Genomic DNA, 16640 nt, shown 5'->3' with positions numbered 1-16640 from the left:
TAGAATTGACTGACAGGGGCAGACAGACAGCAAGGTCTGTCAAGATGCGCTATGCTGAGCTCTCCCAGATCCTAGGAGAGATAAGGTTACTTGAGGGGGTGATGGAGGAGAAAAAAAAAACGAGTCTTTGGCCATGCCCCTAAACAGAGGGGCGTGGCTTGAGTCTGAAAAAAATCCAGGCACATGCGTCAACAAAAAGACACTACAACATATCTCACAGAACTAGGTTAGGGTTAGGGTTAGGGTCTGGATCACTGTGGAGGGGCAGTAGGGGAAGTGGAGCCATCACATGGGGCCCCACTGGAAGTGACCAAGTGCGCTTCCTCAAGCAGCAGTCACATCACGCAGGTTGGATTCAGGAACATCAGAGGTGTTGAGTTTTGATGGTTGATGTGGTGACTGTGTAAGTGTTTGTGTAAGAGTGTCATTCAGCTGATACACTGAGAATACTGTCCCAGTTGGAAATGGTGCAGTCTGTTTATCAGTCAGCGGCCTGTGGAAATAGCCTATGCAGGAGAGAGAGTCAAATAACAGTTGTTTTGGGAGCAGGCCAACATACAATGTGGTCAGCCCACAGACCATAGCATGAGACTGAATGGGAATTTAATGAGCTGAATTAGTAATCAGTTAGGTGGAGGCAAACATGTCTTTATAATTAACAAATCCGCACGAATGTACCCTTTATGTAAAAAAATTGTAAAAATATGCTTATACAAAAGTACACTGTATATTTGTTGAATTGAAATTGATTGATTACATTTAATTATATTGATTATGTCATAATTAGAATATTGTGACTTTTGAAAACTTCTGCATTATGGGAGTCCAGGCTAAGCCAATCATCAATGTCATTGAAGGCTTGCAAATGTCATAAATTGGCTGTTAGCGCCACACGGGGATTTTTTTGGTGTCAACACAAACATTTCTATTGCATCCAGTTTGTGAGAGGCCATTCAAAGGATTAATGCAAAAATCGAGGGAAATGCATGATAAAACATCAGGTTTTCAATATGTCGAAAATTGACAATACAGTCATTTAAATTTAGAATGGCAGTAAATGAGCCCGACATGGGCTAAATTTGACTCCTATAAGTGTAGCTCTTGACCTCCTGTTGGCAAGCATTTAGAACAGATTGTAGCGTGGCATATTGAAAGTCGTCATGTTTTGACAATCAATTTGTAACTTTCGAGTGTTATTTTTTACATGCTTTTCCAGCACCAGGACTTTAAGCACAGGGACACCTCAAGCTCCTTGCACTTGGTCTGGCACCCCGCCTCTGCCACTGGGTGCAGAACTTCCTCACTGGCAGACTGTCAGAGTTGTCAATAATGAGAGACTGGAGAAAAGCCAAAACTCTGAGTCAAACACGATCTTTTGCAAAAGAGGGAGAGCACCAGGGTCTTCCGGTGTTCTGGGGCTCTCCTCCTTGTTTTATTCCAAAGATTACAAAGAAGGCGCTTACAAGTTTCAAAATAATACCATATAAGGAGTTGTTTATGTCTGTAGTGTGAGTGTGTGTGTATGTGTATATTTGTGTGTTCGTGTGTGTGTGAGTGAGTAGGTTAAGAGGTGTGCGAGCAAAGTGTTTTTATATGATAACATATATACATATATACAATTATTCCATCAGACCTCAATCAGTCAATAAGTCAGAGTTCTTGCGGAGACTCAAGAAATTTGGCATGTCAGCAAAGACTCTCGACAACTTCTACAGATACACAATCCAAACTGTCCTCTCCACCTCCATCACAGTCTGGTACGGCAACTCCACGACACAAGAGCATGTGATCAAGACCTCACAGCGCATCTGTGGAGCAGCCTTCCCTTCACTGCAGGATGTTTACCACACCAGGGTTCTGCAGAGAACAAGCATCAAGGACAGGACACACCCACAAAACGATCTGTTTGAAATGTTGCCATCAGGCAGACGCTACAGGAGCTTGAGGGCAGGGACTGCCAGACTCGCAAACAGCTTCTTTCCACAAGCCATCTGGATTCTCAACAAATCCCTCCTGTTGCATGCATTAACAATATCTTGCACTAAAGACTTTGCACAACATGGTATTCTGCACCACATTATTAGCACTGTTGTCTCTGTTTCTTGTTTATTGCTATTTATTTATTGCTCGATTGTGGAATGTCCCAGAGGCTGCTGCTCGGGTAAGTAAACAAAATAGGAATTTCATTGTGTGGTACAACTATACATTTGACAATAAATCTCTTGAATCTTTGATATCACACTTCAAAAACATCAAAAAGCAGGGGTTGGCTCAAAATTTCCTCCAGGGGTTAAAAATGAAGACGTCCAAAGTGCAAGAGGACACGCTGGTCAGTGCCTGACATTAGTATGCGTTCATACAGGTAGGATCTCATCTTGTGGCTGATGTAGTTGACTGCATGTGACATGTGCAATTGGAGACCGCCTTGTGACCAAGACCATGAACAAAACAGCACATAACAACAACTACTGCAACTGAACAAACCCTAGCTTGAACAAACCCTAGCTTGCGCACTTAGCACCACCCTGATTAAGCCAATGATGAACATGAGTTGGGCTATGGTTTGGGTTTGCGATGTGGATAAATCTGCCTTTAAAATTAAGCATTTTAGTCAATTTTCTTCCATTTTATTCACCATAGGTTCTTGTTCATGACAACAGAAGCACTAGATTTCATTCTTTTGTTTGACGTAATTCCCATATCTGCACCAAGCAGCAGCCGTTAGATCACTGACTGATGGGACATTTTCCCTCTGATGGCACAGTAGTGATGGGTTAGGCTTAGAAAAACACCTTTGCAACCATACACATTGAATACTTTACACTTCGAATACAGCTATTAACTTTTGTCTGCTGGGAAACTAAAATAGACACCTTAAGGAAGGTGTTTTTGGAGAATCTCAAAATTAATATTTTGTGCAAGTTATCTATATTTGCAATTGAAGTGTAACTTTATCTAATGACATGGGGACCATTTTCTTAGAGTGAGTCACATATGAATATGTGCAGCTGCAGATATTTTGTATGAGCGCTGGATGGCATGGAGCCATGGAGTGCTCCATGCTGGACTTTATTTCTGTTAGCGGTCCAAAGTATGCAGAACTACAAGCACAGACGAAGAAAGAGCTTAGTTGCCTACAACAGGTCTTTCAGAATGGATGGCCAGAGCGCAGGTGCGAAGTGCCTGTTTCCGTTCAGCTGTTTTGGGACTCCAGAAGCCAGCTCGCACTGTCTGTAGGAATCATCTACAAAGGCCTGCGGATAGTAGTACCCCCCCACTATGCGTGAGCACATGCTGTGAGTTATCCACCAGTCACACATGGGAATAGTTAAAAGTACACAGCGAGCTAGGGAGGGCCTCTACTCACCTGGTATGAATGCACAGATCAAAGAAATCATCAGAAACTGCAGCCTATGTGTCAGAACCAACTTCCAAGAGAGCCGCTCAAGCCAACTGCCACACCAGAACTGCCCTTTTGAAGTGGTAGCATCTGATCTCTTTGAATTTGAGGGTAAGCAGTACATGTTAGTAGTGGACTACTACTCCAAATCCATTGAAGTTGCCAAGCTAAAAGACACATGCAGTTGCACGGTCATGGAGACACTGAAAGCCCAATTCTGCAGGCACGGCATCCCTGAAACCATGCGCGCTGACAATGGTCCCCAGTACTCCTCCGTGGAATACAAAAAATTCTGCAAGAGCTACAGTGCAACAGCTACAGCACGTCACGGCATCATCATACACACCGCACTCGAATGGAGAAGCAACGCGTGCTGTGCAGACTGTCAAGAAGCTCTGGCGCAAAGCACCAGACAAATACTTAGCACTGCTGGATTACAGGATAACTCCCATTGAGTCAGTAGGCCTTTCACCAGCCCAACTCCTCATGAGGAGACCATGCAACAAATTGCCAACAGCTCGTCAACTCCTAGCTCCCACAGCCTGAAAAGGCATTCAAAAGTACCACCATGACCGCAGTAGAGCAGGTAAACCTCACGTTGCGCTCAAGCCAGGTGATGAAGTCAGGATGCAGCCTTTTCCTGTTAGTCACACCTGGACGCCAGCTGTGGTGGTCCAACAGCACAGTGCTTCCCGGTCCTATGTAGTGAGTAGTGGAGACAAGCAGTACCCTCGTACCAGCCAACATCTCAGAAACAGCACCCCAGCTGCCAACTCTTCCAGGCACGGAACACAGGAAGAGCCATGGACTGACTCAACAGATCAATCTGCACATGAGAAGTTGTTTCCTATTCCATCCGAGCAGCCTCACTCCCCTTTCAGGCAACAAATGAGCGATGGCCAGAAGCGACCTGGTGAACTGTACGCCACCTAACAGACTGGCTTCGTTGGTCATGTAGGTTAGGAATAGGTGTGGTAAAGACACCTAGGGAAGTGAAGTACTGGTAACCTCTGCTTCCTAGCTATAGTGGCTGAAATGTTCAGTGTTTATTTTTCTTTGTTTGTTTGCACAAATCATTTTAATAACTGAATGTGGTTTGGTACAGTAGCAAATATGTAAACCTAAAGTCTTTGGCTGTTGATAGAATTGTTTAGAATTATACTATATGTAACCCTGGTTAAGATGGACCTTCCAAAGTAAAAGTCATAAAACAGTCATAAATTACTTTCCCAGTAAACACAAAATAGATTAGCATGACTGAAAAGCATGTTAAAAGATTAAAACATTCCAAATATAATTTGGTATTATTATTTTCATGGTCAATTTAAATGATTAAATGACCCTTCTGAATTTTTATTTTGAAAGTCACGTAGCAGGATGGGCACGTGACCGTGACTGCGCACTTGATTTTTCTTTTCTTCGTCCTGACTGTTGCAGAAGTCGCGTGTGTATTTGTATCACAGCGAGAAGTTTTTTTGAGAAACCACAGTGAAAAGTCAATGGAACTCTTTTGTTAATTCTCTTTGCCATGACAAAGGATTTTTGTACCGTTCACAACTTGTGTTCCACATCTTTAAATCGGTTCAGAACCCACTGAACGATATATTCTTTGACGGCGGACTTCCAAGTTGTGCGATTCAAGATGGCGAGCTACCCTTGAGCTCCGCGGATTGTGCCTCGTGCGGGAGCAACAGAACACGAGGACAAAACTACAAAACTGAACTTTTCTACGAACCTGGTAGGATCTATCCAATTTTTTCCTTCATCGCTGTGGATTTCAGTCATAAGGATTGAACATTCAGGACGCCAGAAGAACTATAAATCGGGATTTAATCTTGGAACTATAGACTGAACATTTGAAGTTACGTATTTGCGAATTGTTGGACTTGAACGTTGTCACTTGTATTTCCCATTGTAATGCTGTGAAGTACAGTGGGCCCCCGTGTTACGAACTTAATCCGTTCAGCGGCTACGCTCGTAACTTGAACTGCTCGTATGACGGGCAATCCAAACCTATGTTAATTAGTGAATGCGTGCAACCCGCGCAAAAACCTTAGATAAAACCATCACAACTTTAGATTATGTTACTAATTTGATCATGTTTATAAAGTTAAATAACATAAATATACAAAGGAAAAATGACATTTACCATTGGGGTGACGTGACTTGAGCTGGGTGGAGGCGGAGGGGAGCAGAGACCAACCCGCAGAATTTATTTATTTTCTTAAACGGAAACTTTTCTCAAACTAGAAAATATCACCGGCGATTTCCTTCTCTTTAATCCATAATAGAAGAAACCTCTCCATTTTGTTGTCGATCGAGGTCCGTCCCCCGGGAAGGAAAGTCTTGCCCTTAGAAGATTGCCGAGCGGTTACGGCCATACTCACGAGCAAGGTTAACCATGCGTGAGCCTCCTTCGTATTTTTTTTTTCTTTTAATCTCCTGCTTCGTTTCTATTCAATTCAATTCTATTCAAACCTTTTCCATCAAAAACACCTGATTCAAATGTTTGGGATCATTTTGGAGCTCCTGCAGAGCTTGCTAATGAACTAATCATTTGAATCAGGTGTGTTTGGGAAAGAAAACCGGAAAACATGCTGGATACCGGCCCTCGAGGACTGGAGTTCGACACCTATGTTTTAAGGAGTTCATTGGTGTGCAGCTCATACTATTTTTTTATTTTTTTTATTTTAATGATTCCCCAGAATTTGTCAGTGCACTTTGTGGGAAGTGTGTAAAGCATTTATGCGTGGTCAGATTATTTCACATGTTGTTTACACCAGGAGGTCAGAGAAGATCCTGGCCCAATGTCTCCAACGGGTTCTGCCAAGCATCCCCAATCAAATCGGATCTTACAAAACAAGGAGGCTGTTAAATATAGTCTTCTCCCAGAGTTTGAATCCACCAGAGCTGATTGTTACATTAGATGCAGTAAGAGCTTTTGACAGTGGCACTTTTTTCTTTTTCTTTTTTTGTTCTGGAGAAATTTGCATTTAATTCAAACTTTATATCTTGGATTGTATTGCTTTATACTAGCCCTGTGGCTGCTGTCTTTACTAAAGGTCTACAAGGCTGCCCTCTGTCCCAGTCTATTGAGCCGCTGTCAAGAGGTTGGGTCTGAAGGCCAGTTTCCCTCCACTCTCTAGTCTGCTCTCAATTTCCTTTAATATATATATATATATATATATATATATATATATATATATATATATATATATATATATATATATATTTACACAGTGGGCACCCGTGTTACGAACTTAAATCCGTTCAGCGGCTACGCTCGTAACTCGAACTGCTCGTATGACGGGCAATCCAAACCTATGTTAATTCGTGAATGCGTGCAACGCGTGCAAAAACCTTAGGTAAAAACATCACGACTTTATACACATATTAAAAATGAGGAACATAACCTACTGTAAAGTTAAATTAAATAACATAAATATACAAAGGAAAAATGACATTTACCTTTGGGGCGACGTGACTTGAGCTGGGTGGAGGCGGAGGGGAGCAGAGACCAACCCGCAGAATTTATTTATTTATTTTCTTAAATGGGAACTTTTCTCAAACTAGAACATATCACCGGCGATTTCCTTCTCTTTAATCCATAATAGAAGAAGCCTCTCCATTTTGTTGTCGATCGAGGTCCGTCCCCCGGCAAGGAAAGTCTTGCCCTTAGAAGATTGCCGAGCGGTTACGGCCATACTCACGAGCAAGGTTAACCATGCGTGAGCCTCCTTCGTATTTTTTTTTTTTTATTATCTCCTGCTTGGTTTCTATTGTCATCATCCTCTTACTTCTTCCTTTACCGCCACTAGCAATTTTAGAAGCCGTGTCTAACAGATAAAGTTTGCAAAGTCTTAACAACATTCCTTCCTTCCGTTTTTGACTCATTTTCTCTCCTTCCTTCCGTCCCGACCAGCTGTGCCATCAAGCTAGATAAAGGCGTTCAGCCAATAGCATATCAGCATTTCTGTGATTGACGTGACGCCGACCAATAACATCCCCGTGAGTGAGACCGTGAGACATTGTAAGACCAATAGCGTTCAACGTTGCCGTGATGAGCGTCAACTTCTGATTTAGTTGACGTAGCAAAGCGAAAACGAATACAACGGCTGGCATGTCGTAATGTTCGTAAGACGGAAGGTTTGTGCGTAAATGGGGGACAAAAAACTCTGCGGTCCACGCTCGTAAGTCGAAATGTTCGTAAAAGAGGGTATTCGTAATCCGGGGGCCGACTGTATTATTCTTTTGTAAAACAATAATAATACTAAATGGTTGAAATTAGAGTGTACTCAAAATAGATTAAAGACATAAAATTCGAATTTAAAATGATAACAACCCGGGTTGAGAAAGAAGTCAATTTAAACTAAATAAGTTAAAAGAAACAAGATAGATAACCAAAATCAACAGAAGAGGGAAATAGTTCTGTATTTTCTCATACTCTTGTTGAATTCTATGTTTATCTGTGTGTATGTTGCTGTATGTTAATTGTGTTTTTTCTATTCAACTAAAATAAGCCGGCTGTTCAACTTATTTTCCCTGGTCCGTGATCATTTATTTGGTTTTTATTTAATCACTTCTCTAGTAGACGAACTTAGCACTAGTCCAATTATCAGAAATTACTGTAAGCACTTGGAGAGTGTTACATATATGTCTTCTCATTTGCTAAAAAGGGAGATGTATGTATGCTCGTTTCACTACGTGTTTATATGACAAATGTGCCCGTGCGGCTTCCGTAGAGGCTTCCCAGACAGTGTGCCGAAAGTGCACAACAAGAATAAACACGGGTTATTGGAAAACACTCAATCTGTGTGCATCTCATCTCTCGACTTGACAAAAGCAATACATTACAGTCTACACCTGTGAAACCTCATGAAACTTGTACACAGATCCCGTTTACGGGGTTTATGTGCCATTTTTAAAAGATTTCAATCTGATTGTGTAAGTACCCTAACGTGCCACTACCTTAAAGTAGAATTCAATGAGATGGCTCTGTTCAGCTGCTCGCAACTCCAGTTTCTAGCTGCTGTACATTTTTTATTCTAAATAAATGAAGACAAAATTCAACACACACAATCACATATTCAAAAACTGTAGATTGAGTTATTGGATATCCTTTGAGTGGTCAAGTTTTTATTTGAACACTTGCTATTACTTGTATAATTCTGAACAAGCAATTGTTTCCCACAGACTCATCACAACAGTGAAAAGTATAAGGCAAGAGAGCAATGAGGCTGGGGTTTGTGTCTCTTAGTACTTCAAATATTTAGCACACACAAAAGATCTTCTGCGGTTGCATGGCTGATCATTCCAGGATTCATCTGTAAGAATGCAGCAATGAACACAAACCATTTAGTATGATATTTGTAGTTCCTTGTACATTAGATTTGTGCTATATTATATATTTATACAAAGTGCAATTCAAGTTAACATGAGAAATCAATTTATATCTTCCAAATATGTACATACTGTAACTATTCTTCATGTTTAATATACAAAGACAAAAAAGTGATTGAATGCATATTATACTTAACTCGTGACATGAGCATAATTAAGGATGATAAAACAGCATCCATACCCCTAAAGTTGATTTCTGCGCAGTCTTGATTTGTATTCATTCTTGGTCGGCCATTTGCCCAGTCTTCAAAATCAAAGTCTGTGCCATCTGTCCATAAAAATTGTCCATCCTGAAAGACAAAATCACGGGGTGTCCAAACACAATCCCAAAGGCCCGCCATTCTGCAGGGTTTTGATATTTCTGTCCTCCAAGACAACTGATTCAAATGATCAGCATCATCATCAGGCTGCTGCTGAGCCTTTGAAGCAGGTGTGTTGGGAAAGAAACCAGGAAAATATGCAGGATACTGGCCCTTAAGGACCGAGGGGGTACACATGCTCCAAGACAGTGGTTCACAAATGCAGGTATCAGTACTCCTGTAGGCACTTGAAGGAACTTCAGGGGGTACTCGAGATTTGGACTAAAACAAGCAATCACACATTAAAAAATCCTTTGAAAATAAATATTGAATGAAATAATTGTTTTGAGAAAGTATAAGTTCATAAAACAAATTTTATGTTTCGTAGTTATTCAATTTAATTATTTTAAAAACTCAGATTCTCCCCCATACTAGAACAGTTCGACACAACTTCTCATGTGCCACCTCGTTACCTGTCAAGGTAGTGATTTATTTTTGTGAACATATCTCTACTATAATCCCAAAAGAGGACACTTTAAGTTGACCATTTTTATGTGTATTATTTTGTATGATTTCTTTTTGAGAAGAAGTCTGACAGTTAATGTTGATTATGTTTTTGGGGACACATGTTTACGACATTTTATGTTTAATATTTTTCTGTGAACAAATGTTTATTTATAATTATGACTTTTTGAGAACAGGTCTTGTGCTTTATCTTGATTCATTTTGGTGACAAATATTTATTAAAAATTAAGTTGATGATTTATTTTTGTGAACTGATCTCTACTGTAACTCCAAAACAGGACGCTTTATATTTAATATTTTTTTTTTAATAATTATTTTTTTACAGCAGGTTTGTCAAAATGTATTAATTATTTCTCTTTGATAACAGATTTCTTCTATACATTAATAACAGATATAACAGATTTTCTTCAATACAAATGAAGTTTGAAAGGTTCTAAAGCTAAGTAAATCAGACACATCAAAATGTTTTGGCTGAAAAGATATTTCACTGGGAGTTCATCACTGAAAAAAGTTTGAGAACCACTGCTCTAAGATAAAAATATGGGCATTTCACCAAATTACCGTTCACATCTCTCTAAAACATTTTCAGCATCATATAATACCCCCTATCTTTTTTGGTGATGTTTTATTTTATTTAGAAGGCATCTATGGATGTTGGAATTTGAACCATATCTGAATGGGACTGGAAAATTGAATTACTCTTTCTGTTGCTACTTGTCAACGGACACTACAGCTGCTTGTTCACTTTCAAAATTGCTAGTAACAGAGGTCTGTGGTGCCATGTATGGTGTGATCATTACATCCCTGATCACTTGGTGAGAGAACACTTTATATCTCCTCTTTCCTCGATAACTGCTTCAGACAATAAGGCTTATGTAAGACTTGTGATTATATTACTGTCATTGTTAAATGTTGTGTTCTAATTCATCATGGGTAATGTTTTGATGTTATATGTCATGCAAAGGACTTTGTGACGGCTTTGGCTGTTGTGGAAGTACTATATCAATAAAGACGTAGTGTTGTTTTTTACTCAACTGAAATCTAAGGGCGGAGAAAATCTGAGAAATAAAGAGAGATTTAAAGTGACTCAGAATAAAATACTGAATCATTTACCAACTTTATGTCCAGCCTATAAACATTTACTGAATGTTAGGCACTAGGTAGAATGAGAACTGAGGTGCAGCAAACCGACATATTGGCGAGGGCCCAAATAGATCAGTCAATCTGTCAATCAATCAATCAATCAATCAAAAGTTTATTAAAACTGTAGCTGTCAAATATAATAAATTGTATATGCTGTTGGACTGGAAAATTGACCCAAGGTTGATGGTTGTTACCTAACTGGAAAAAAAATGCAGACGTGCATATATGAGCATTGATTTAACTTCTCCTTGAAGTTCAGTATTGCATGCTGTTAATCAACGATTCACAACCAGTGTGCCTGGGCTTTATTTGTGTGGAATGCAACCTATAAAGGTGTACCATAGGAAAACAAATTACATTTCAGGCTTGTTGGTGCCTATCCCAGCTGACTTTGTGCAGTAGGCGGGGCAAGCCCTGAACAGGTTGCCAGGCAATTGCAGGGCACACAGAGACAAACAAGCTTTCAGGCACCCAATCATACCTAAGGACAATTAAGTATGTCCAATACACCTGCCATGCATGTTTTTGGAGTGTGGGAGGAAGCCTAAGCGCCCAGACTGACTCCATGCGGACTTGGGGAGAAGATGAAAACTACAAACAGGAAGGCCAGAGTGAGCTGGATTTGAAATCAAGTCCCTGTCATAGTTGTAGTGATAAAGAGAAGAAATGATCTTTTCTTGAATGGTAGAAAATACAGTATAGACGTAATTGATTTGTGCATCCACTTTTTTTGATAGTGTTTGGTGGTGTTCCCTTTTCTACACATAATTTACAACAGTGTTGCACCGATACTGATACGAGCGTTGGGAGTGACCCTGGCATGGCATTAAAATGCTAATATCGGTATCGACAAATACTAACAAATAATTTGCCGATGCCATTTACCAGGACTTGTCTGAGACTTTTAATGCAGAGCCCTACAGGGCTCTTAATGTAGTCTGAACTTTTTGTGTTGATTACATTTAAGACTTGATTTGGCATTTGGCTCTGCTTGTCTCAGTCTTTGAATCAAGTTGTCTGAGTCCATTTTGACAAAAAGACCAAAATACACACAGTATTACCTGCACTGATATTGTCCCATTTTGTGCAATAAAAATGTCCTAACTGGGATAGAGAGGTATTTTATTTGAGGTGTTCCAAATATTTGAGTTTCTAGCTTTAGTTTACTTTTGTGATAACTCGGCTGATTGCTTGCTTGAAATGAGCTGCATTGATTAACAGTGACAGGCATGAAAATCAGTAATTTTTCAGCAAAATAAGCAGTTTCGAACCCAAAATGTGACATACCTGATTTATGTACATCAGATGATAAAATGAGAATCTTCCCTCCTGGTCCCTGAGGGCTTGTCTCCTGGAAGTTTTGTACGTATATCTGCTGCAAGACACCTGATTCAAACAATCAGGATTGTTATCCTAGTTTTGCAAACCTGTTTGTCTGAGTATTTGAATCAAGTGTATTGCAACAGGGAGAGGTACAAATCATCCAGGATGCTGGCCCTCAAGAACCAGAAGTGAAGAACCATGTGATGAAGGAATTCATTATCATCATAGTTTCAAAATAAGGTGTGTGGGTGTGTGTGTCAATTTATGAAACAACTATAAAATACAACTTAAAAAAAATGTAAATCAATGGCTGTGCTCATAAGGAGTTTTAAAGGTGTAATATTAAACATATAAAAACTATGTACAAATTCAATAATTCATACACACACACACACCTAGATGCCGCTTAGCCTCACAAGGGTCTATACCAGCTGATTTGTCCGCCAGCCAATCACTTCATCTCACTGACCATAACCTACATGGTGAGAGTTGTCGCAAGTCTCACAGTTTATGTTTAACATAAAATAACAACTTTTTTTGGGCTTTCATAATCAAATGGAAATATGTTAGTTGCCCACTGTATTTCTATTTGTTTTTCCACAGCCCCAAAATTATTCAATTTAAATATTACCAAAAGACTCCATATCTGGAGTACCACATAAGAAAGATTCAAGAGTTTTATTGTCATATGCATATTCCTACTACACAATGAAATTACTATAGTAAATGCTATAATATGAATACTATAATAAAAACTATTCAGTAAGGGCAAATATCTCAGTTGCAGTTCAAAAAGGAACCTTTGCATGCTGGACTACTAATTTTGTTGTCGTCTGCTTAGTAAAACAAAAATGTTTTGAAAATTGGGAAGACCCATTGTGTCAAGTTATTTCAATGAATCAAGTGTCGGCATCTTAGTAATATGAATGCAATTTTTAGATTCACTGACTGAAAATAAAGGTATACTGAGTGTTAAACTGAACTCTCCTGCCTCCTTCACACTCTCTCTCGACCATTCTCTCACTCTCCATTCACACACAACACTGTTGTGACATTAAATGAAGTGTTTTTGAAGCACTTGGAATAATTTATATGTAAAACATAATTCATAATGTAACAAAAATCATGATACAAAAGCCATTCCAAAGTGGATTGCAATATTACAAAAATAAGGTATATATATATATATATATATATATATATATATATATATATATATATATATATATATATACACACACACACACACATTTTTTTTTTTACCTCAACCCTGTCATGGAGTCCAATCCAAGACCGCTGAAAAGATCCAGCCCCTGCCAGAATTAGATGTCGGACTACTTCATTTTCGAGAGCGTTGTGGATTGAAACTAAATTTCCACCAAGAATGTTGCAGACAGTCTAATGTGAGCAAAATAGACGAAATAAATAAATACATAAATCACAAAATCAACTAATTTGGAAGAGACTGCTGATGTTCAGTGGGTAAACATATATTGTACCTCAGCAAGAGCAAAGTTTAATTCCTCATTTTGAAAGATCAAACAGCGGGTGTCCAACTGAGTCCAGCCTTGAGGACAATATTGGTCTGCAAAATAATTTACAAGAACGACATGTTGAGGCCAGCAGAACTCTGGTAATGAGTTGCTACCTAAAAGCAAGAGGGTTCAGTTCCAATTTAAACTGTGTTGTTTCAGTGGTCAAGTGGCTTTCCCTGGGTACACCGGATTCCTCCCTAAAATTGTACATGGTAGCCTACCTACCTGAATCTTACATAATGCTGTGACATACTGAACTGTCAGAGGCATCATGGTACAGCCTGCATCCGGGATCCTCTCTAGTGTGGCAGACTCCGGATTTCATTGCCTCTTCAATAATGAATGCATCATTGCTGTCTTTTATGAACCCTAATTTTTCTGAATTACATACTAAATTTTATATTTGCGTGAATGTAAATGGGAATGATCATCTGTCCTGATGATTGACTGATTGTCATCGGTCAAGAGTGAATCCCACCTTTTGAATCGTAAAATGTATTGTGGTATACAAAAGTCACTAACCTCTCCTTATGGCAAAAGCCCACTGTGAGAAAGGAAGTAAGAAAGAAAAAAAGATAGCCGATCTTTAATCACATTCAACTCAATGGAATTTAATGCCAAGAAGGATTAAAACATTTAAGTATTCATTCCTTTTCTGGAACAAACAACATATAACATTAAGTAAAAAAATTCCACTCAAACCATCACGTGTTTAAAATGGTTTTACTTACAGTTTCAGTTAACAGTTGATTGATGCCACAAAAAAGTAACACGACGTGAAGCGTAAACACCATCTGTGGAATGAGAAAAGAAACAAATATTTTAATATTAGATGTACATTTAACTTTACATTTAAGTTTCCGTTCAACTGAATTGGAACATCCATTCAAGAGTTTCTATAAACATAATAAAAAGGTTTACATGCCAGTGACAAGCATGCTGATGTTACCTTTGCTGTTGTGATGGCCACTGTGCTCTGAAAGAATGAGCTGAGAACAACAGAGAGCAGCTTTTCCACATACCAGCCCTTGCCTGACATTTTCCTAATTATCTTTTCAATGATGATACAAAGTTAGTAATTAACTAATAATTATCACTTGCCTGATGACGCATGCTGAAACCCAAATGGCATCACCAAACACTAATAAAACAATTGCATATCTATAACAAGTCTTTGTTTTGTTTGTGTAACTAAATGAACAGATACTATTTTCGTGCATACCAAAGTCAACATGTCAGCCAGGTAAAGGTGTGCATTCATCACAACCTGAATGACACCATTTGCCTGATGTCAACCCACACACTTAAACATAATGAATGAGACTGAGTTTATGCAGCATGAAATAGTTACTGCATCATTTGATTTAAACCACAAATGACAAGAATGGCTGAGAAAAATGTAAAGTATCTATAGGAGTAATGTTTTTTTTCGGAGTCTTAACTATTGTGATCTGACTTCAAAGGTCATTACAACTATAACCCCCAGGCATGTAAAGGAATTCTGTCTGATTTTTATTAATTTTAATAATTTAATTATGATAATTTAATAATAAATCATTTTAATTTAATTAACTTGTCAACCTTTTTTTTTTTTTTTTTTTTTAGCCCTTAATCACAAAAGCGTCTTGATGGGTTTCACAAATCCACAACAGCAGCCCGTGGAGCAAGCTCCCAGAAGGCCAAGGAAAAACTCAAAAACCCCATCTGGATAAAAAATTGAAACTTTGAGGAGTAACCGCAGGAGAACTAATAAGCTGATGTAATTCACAGCACATAGCTTCAGCAAGCAGGTGCTCTTTTAATGTCATTATCTTACAGAACCAATACAGCCAGAAATTTTTAAAGTGTACTTAGTGGTCAGAAGAAAAAATATGATTTATTAGAAAAAACTGCTTCCAAACATGTTTTTGCTTACACTTGGTGGTAATAAACGAAACTTTATATTGCTCGCAGAATCGAACCAGTGTCAGGAAGTTACCGCTTTAGTCACTTCTACAACACCTCCACTAGAGATTTGTCATTAGCACTTGCTGTGATTTGTCATTGACACACGCTACTACTGGCAGAACTTGAACAAAACAGGAATGGGGCAAACAAATGGCAAAACAAACAAAGCAAAGTAAACACTTGTTATATACTTTGTAGTTTTGCTTCCACTTTGTTTCTGTGAATGCAGCATTTAAAACTTGCTTCGTTTTACTTTTAATGTGTTTGTATATTTTTGTTTGCAGATGTTTTCTTTTGGTTTGCCTATTTCCTGTTTTATTCGAGTTCTGCTGGTTGCAGTGCCTTTGCTTTAGTGCATAATGCTGCATATTTACTGTATAAACAATGAATAAGAGAAATATTATAGAATGAAAAGCATAGTTTCTCAAAGTGCAATTCTTAGGTGTGTCTGTGACAATGTTACTCACTCTTCTCAGGTAGCAAGAGCTGTTAAGGTCATCCACGGTGGTAAAGACAACATCCTGCAATTTTCTGGGCAGTGTTGATCATCCTCTGCATCGCTTTCTTGTTGGCTGCAGCGCACCCCACAACAGTGATGCAGTGATACACTAGTATACTCTGAATAGTGGTATGGTAGAAGGTCATCAGCAGCTGCTCCTGAAGGTCTTTTTTTCCGAAGCTTGGAGATTGACCGATTATCAGCCGGGCTGATTATCAGTGTGAATATTGGCATTGGCCTTCTTTTATATGCATCTTAGTACTGATAAACTCCTTCATTATGACACTTGCACCTCTCTGATTTCCAGTTAAGGAGCGTTGCTCCACCACTGTCCTACCCATGGCAGCATCTGATTGGTTAGCCATAGCCAGTCGTGAAGCAATATATGGTTGACACGGGTCCCACACGCACAGACCACAGAAGCACCAGGGAGATACCTGTATGCTTCATAGTTGGAAGGTAAGTTTAACTGATGTACTGTTTCGCTTATAATTTTTGGGCTTCGTATGTTTTTTTGTGTTTCATCGAAAATAAAGCATTGGAAAAAAAAAACACTACAGAGCTGAAAT

At 39.0% G+C, this 16640-nt stretch overlaps 1 protein-coding gene across 1 annotated transcript; it reads right to left on the bottom strand.

The window, feature by feature from the left end:
* Positions 1 to 8624: 8624 nt before the first annotated feature.
* On the bottom strand, positions 8625 to 14586 carry LOC148420537 (galactose-specific lectin nattectin-like). Its single transcript, XM_088421830.1, has 7 exons — positions 14575 to 14586; positions 14357 to 14419; positions 14148 to 14169; positions 13590 to 13675; positions 13354 to 13488; positions 8982 to 9090; positions 8625 to 8724 (listed from the first exon to the last, which is right to left on the bottom strand). The coding sequence occupies exons 2-7, from the start codon at positions 14417 to 14419 to the stop codon at positions 8654 to 8656; spliced, it is 486 nt and encodes a 161-aa protein (XP_088277956.1). The 5' UTR covers positions 14575 to 14586; the 3' UTR covers positions 8625 to 8653.
* Positions 14587 to 16640: the final 2054 nt, after the last annotated feature.

Source organism: Hippichthys cyanospilos, chromosome 8 (assembly GCF_059441005.1).
Source record: "Hippichthys cyanospilos isolate Australia breed blue-spotted pipefish chromosome 8, RoL_Hcya_1.0, whole genome shotgun sequence".
NCBI lineage: Eukaryota > Metazoa > Chordata > Actinopteri > Syngnathiformes > Syngnathidae > Hippichthys > Hippichthys cyanospilos.
Note: the sequence above shows the minus strand (reverse complement) of the source record. Positions and strands in the feature narration are given on the sequence as shown.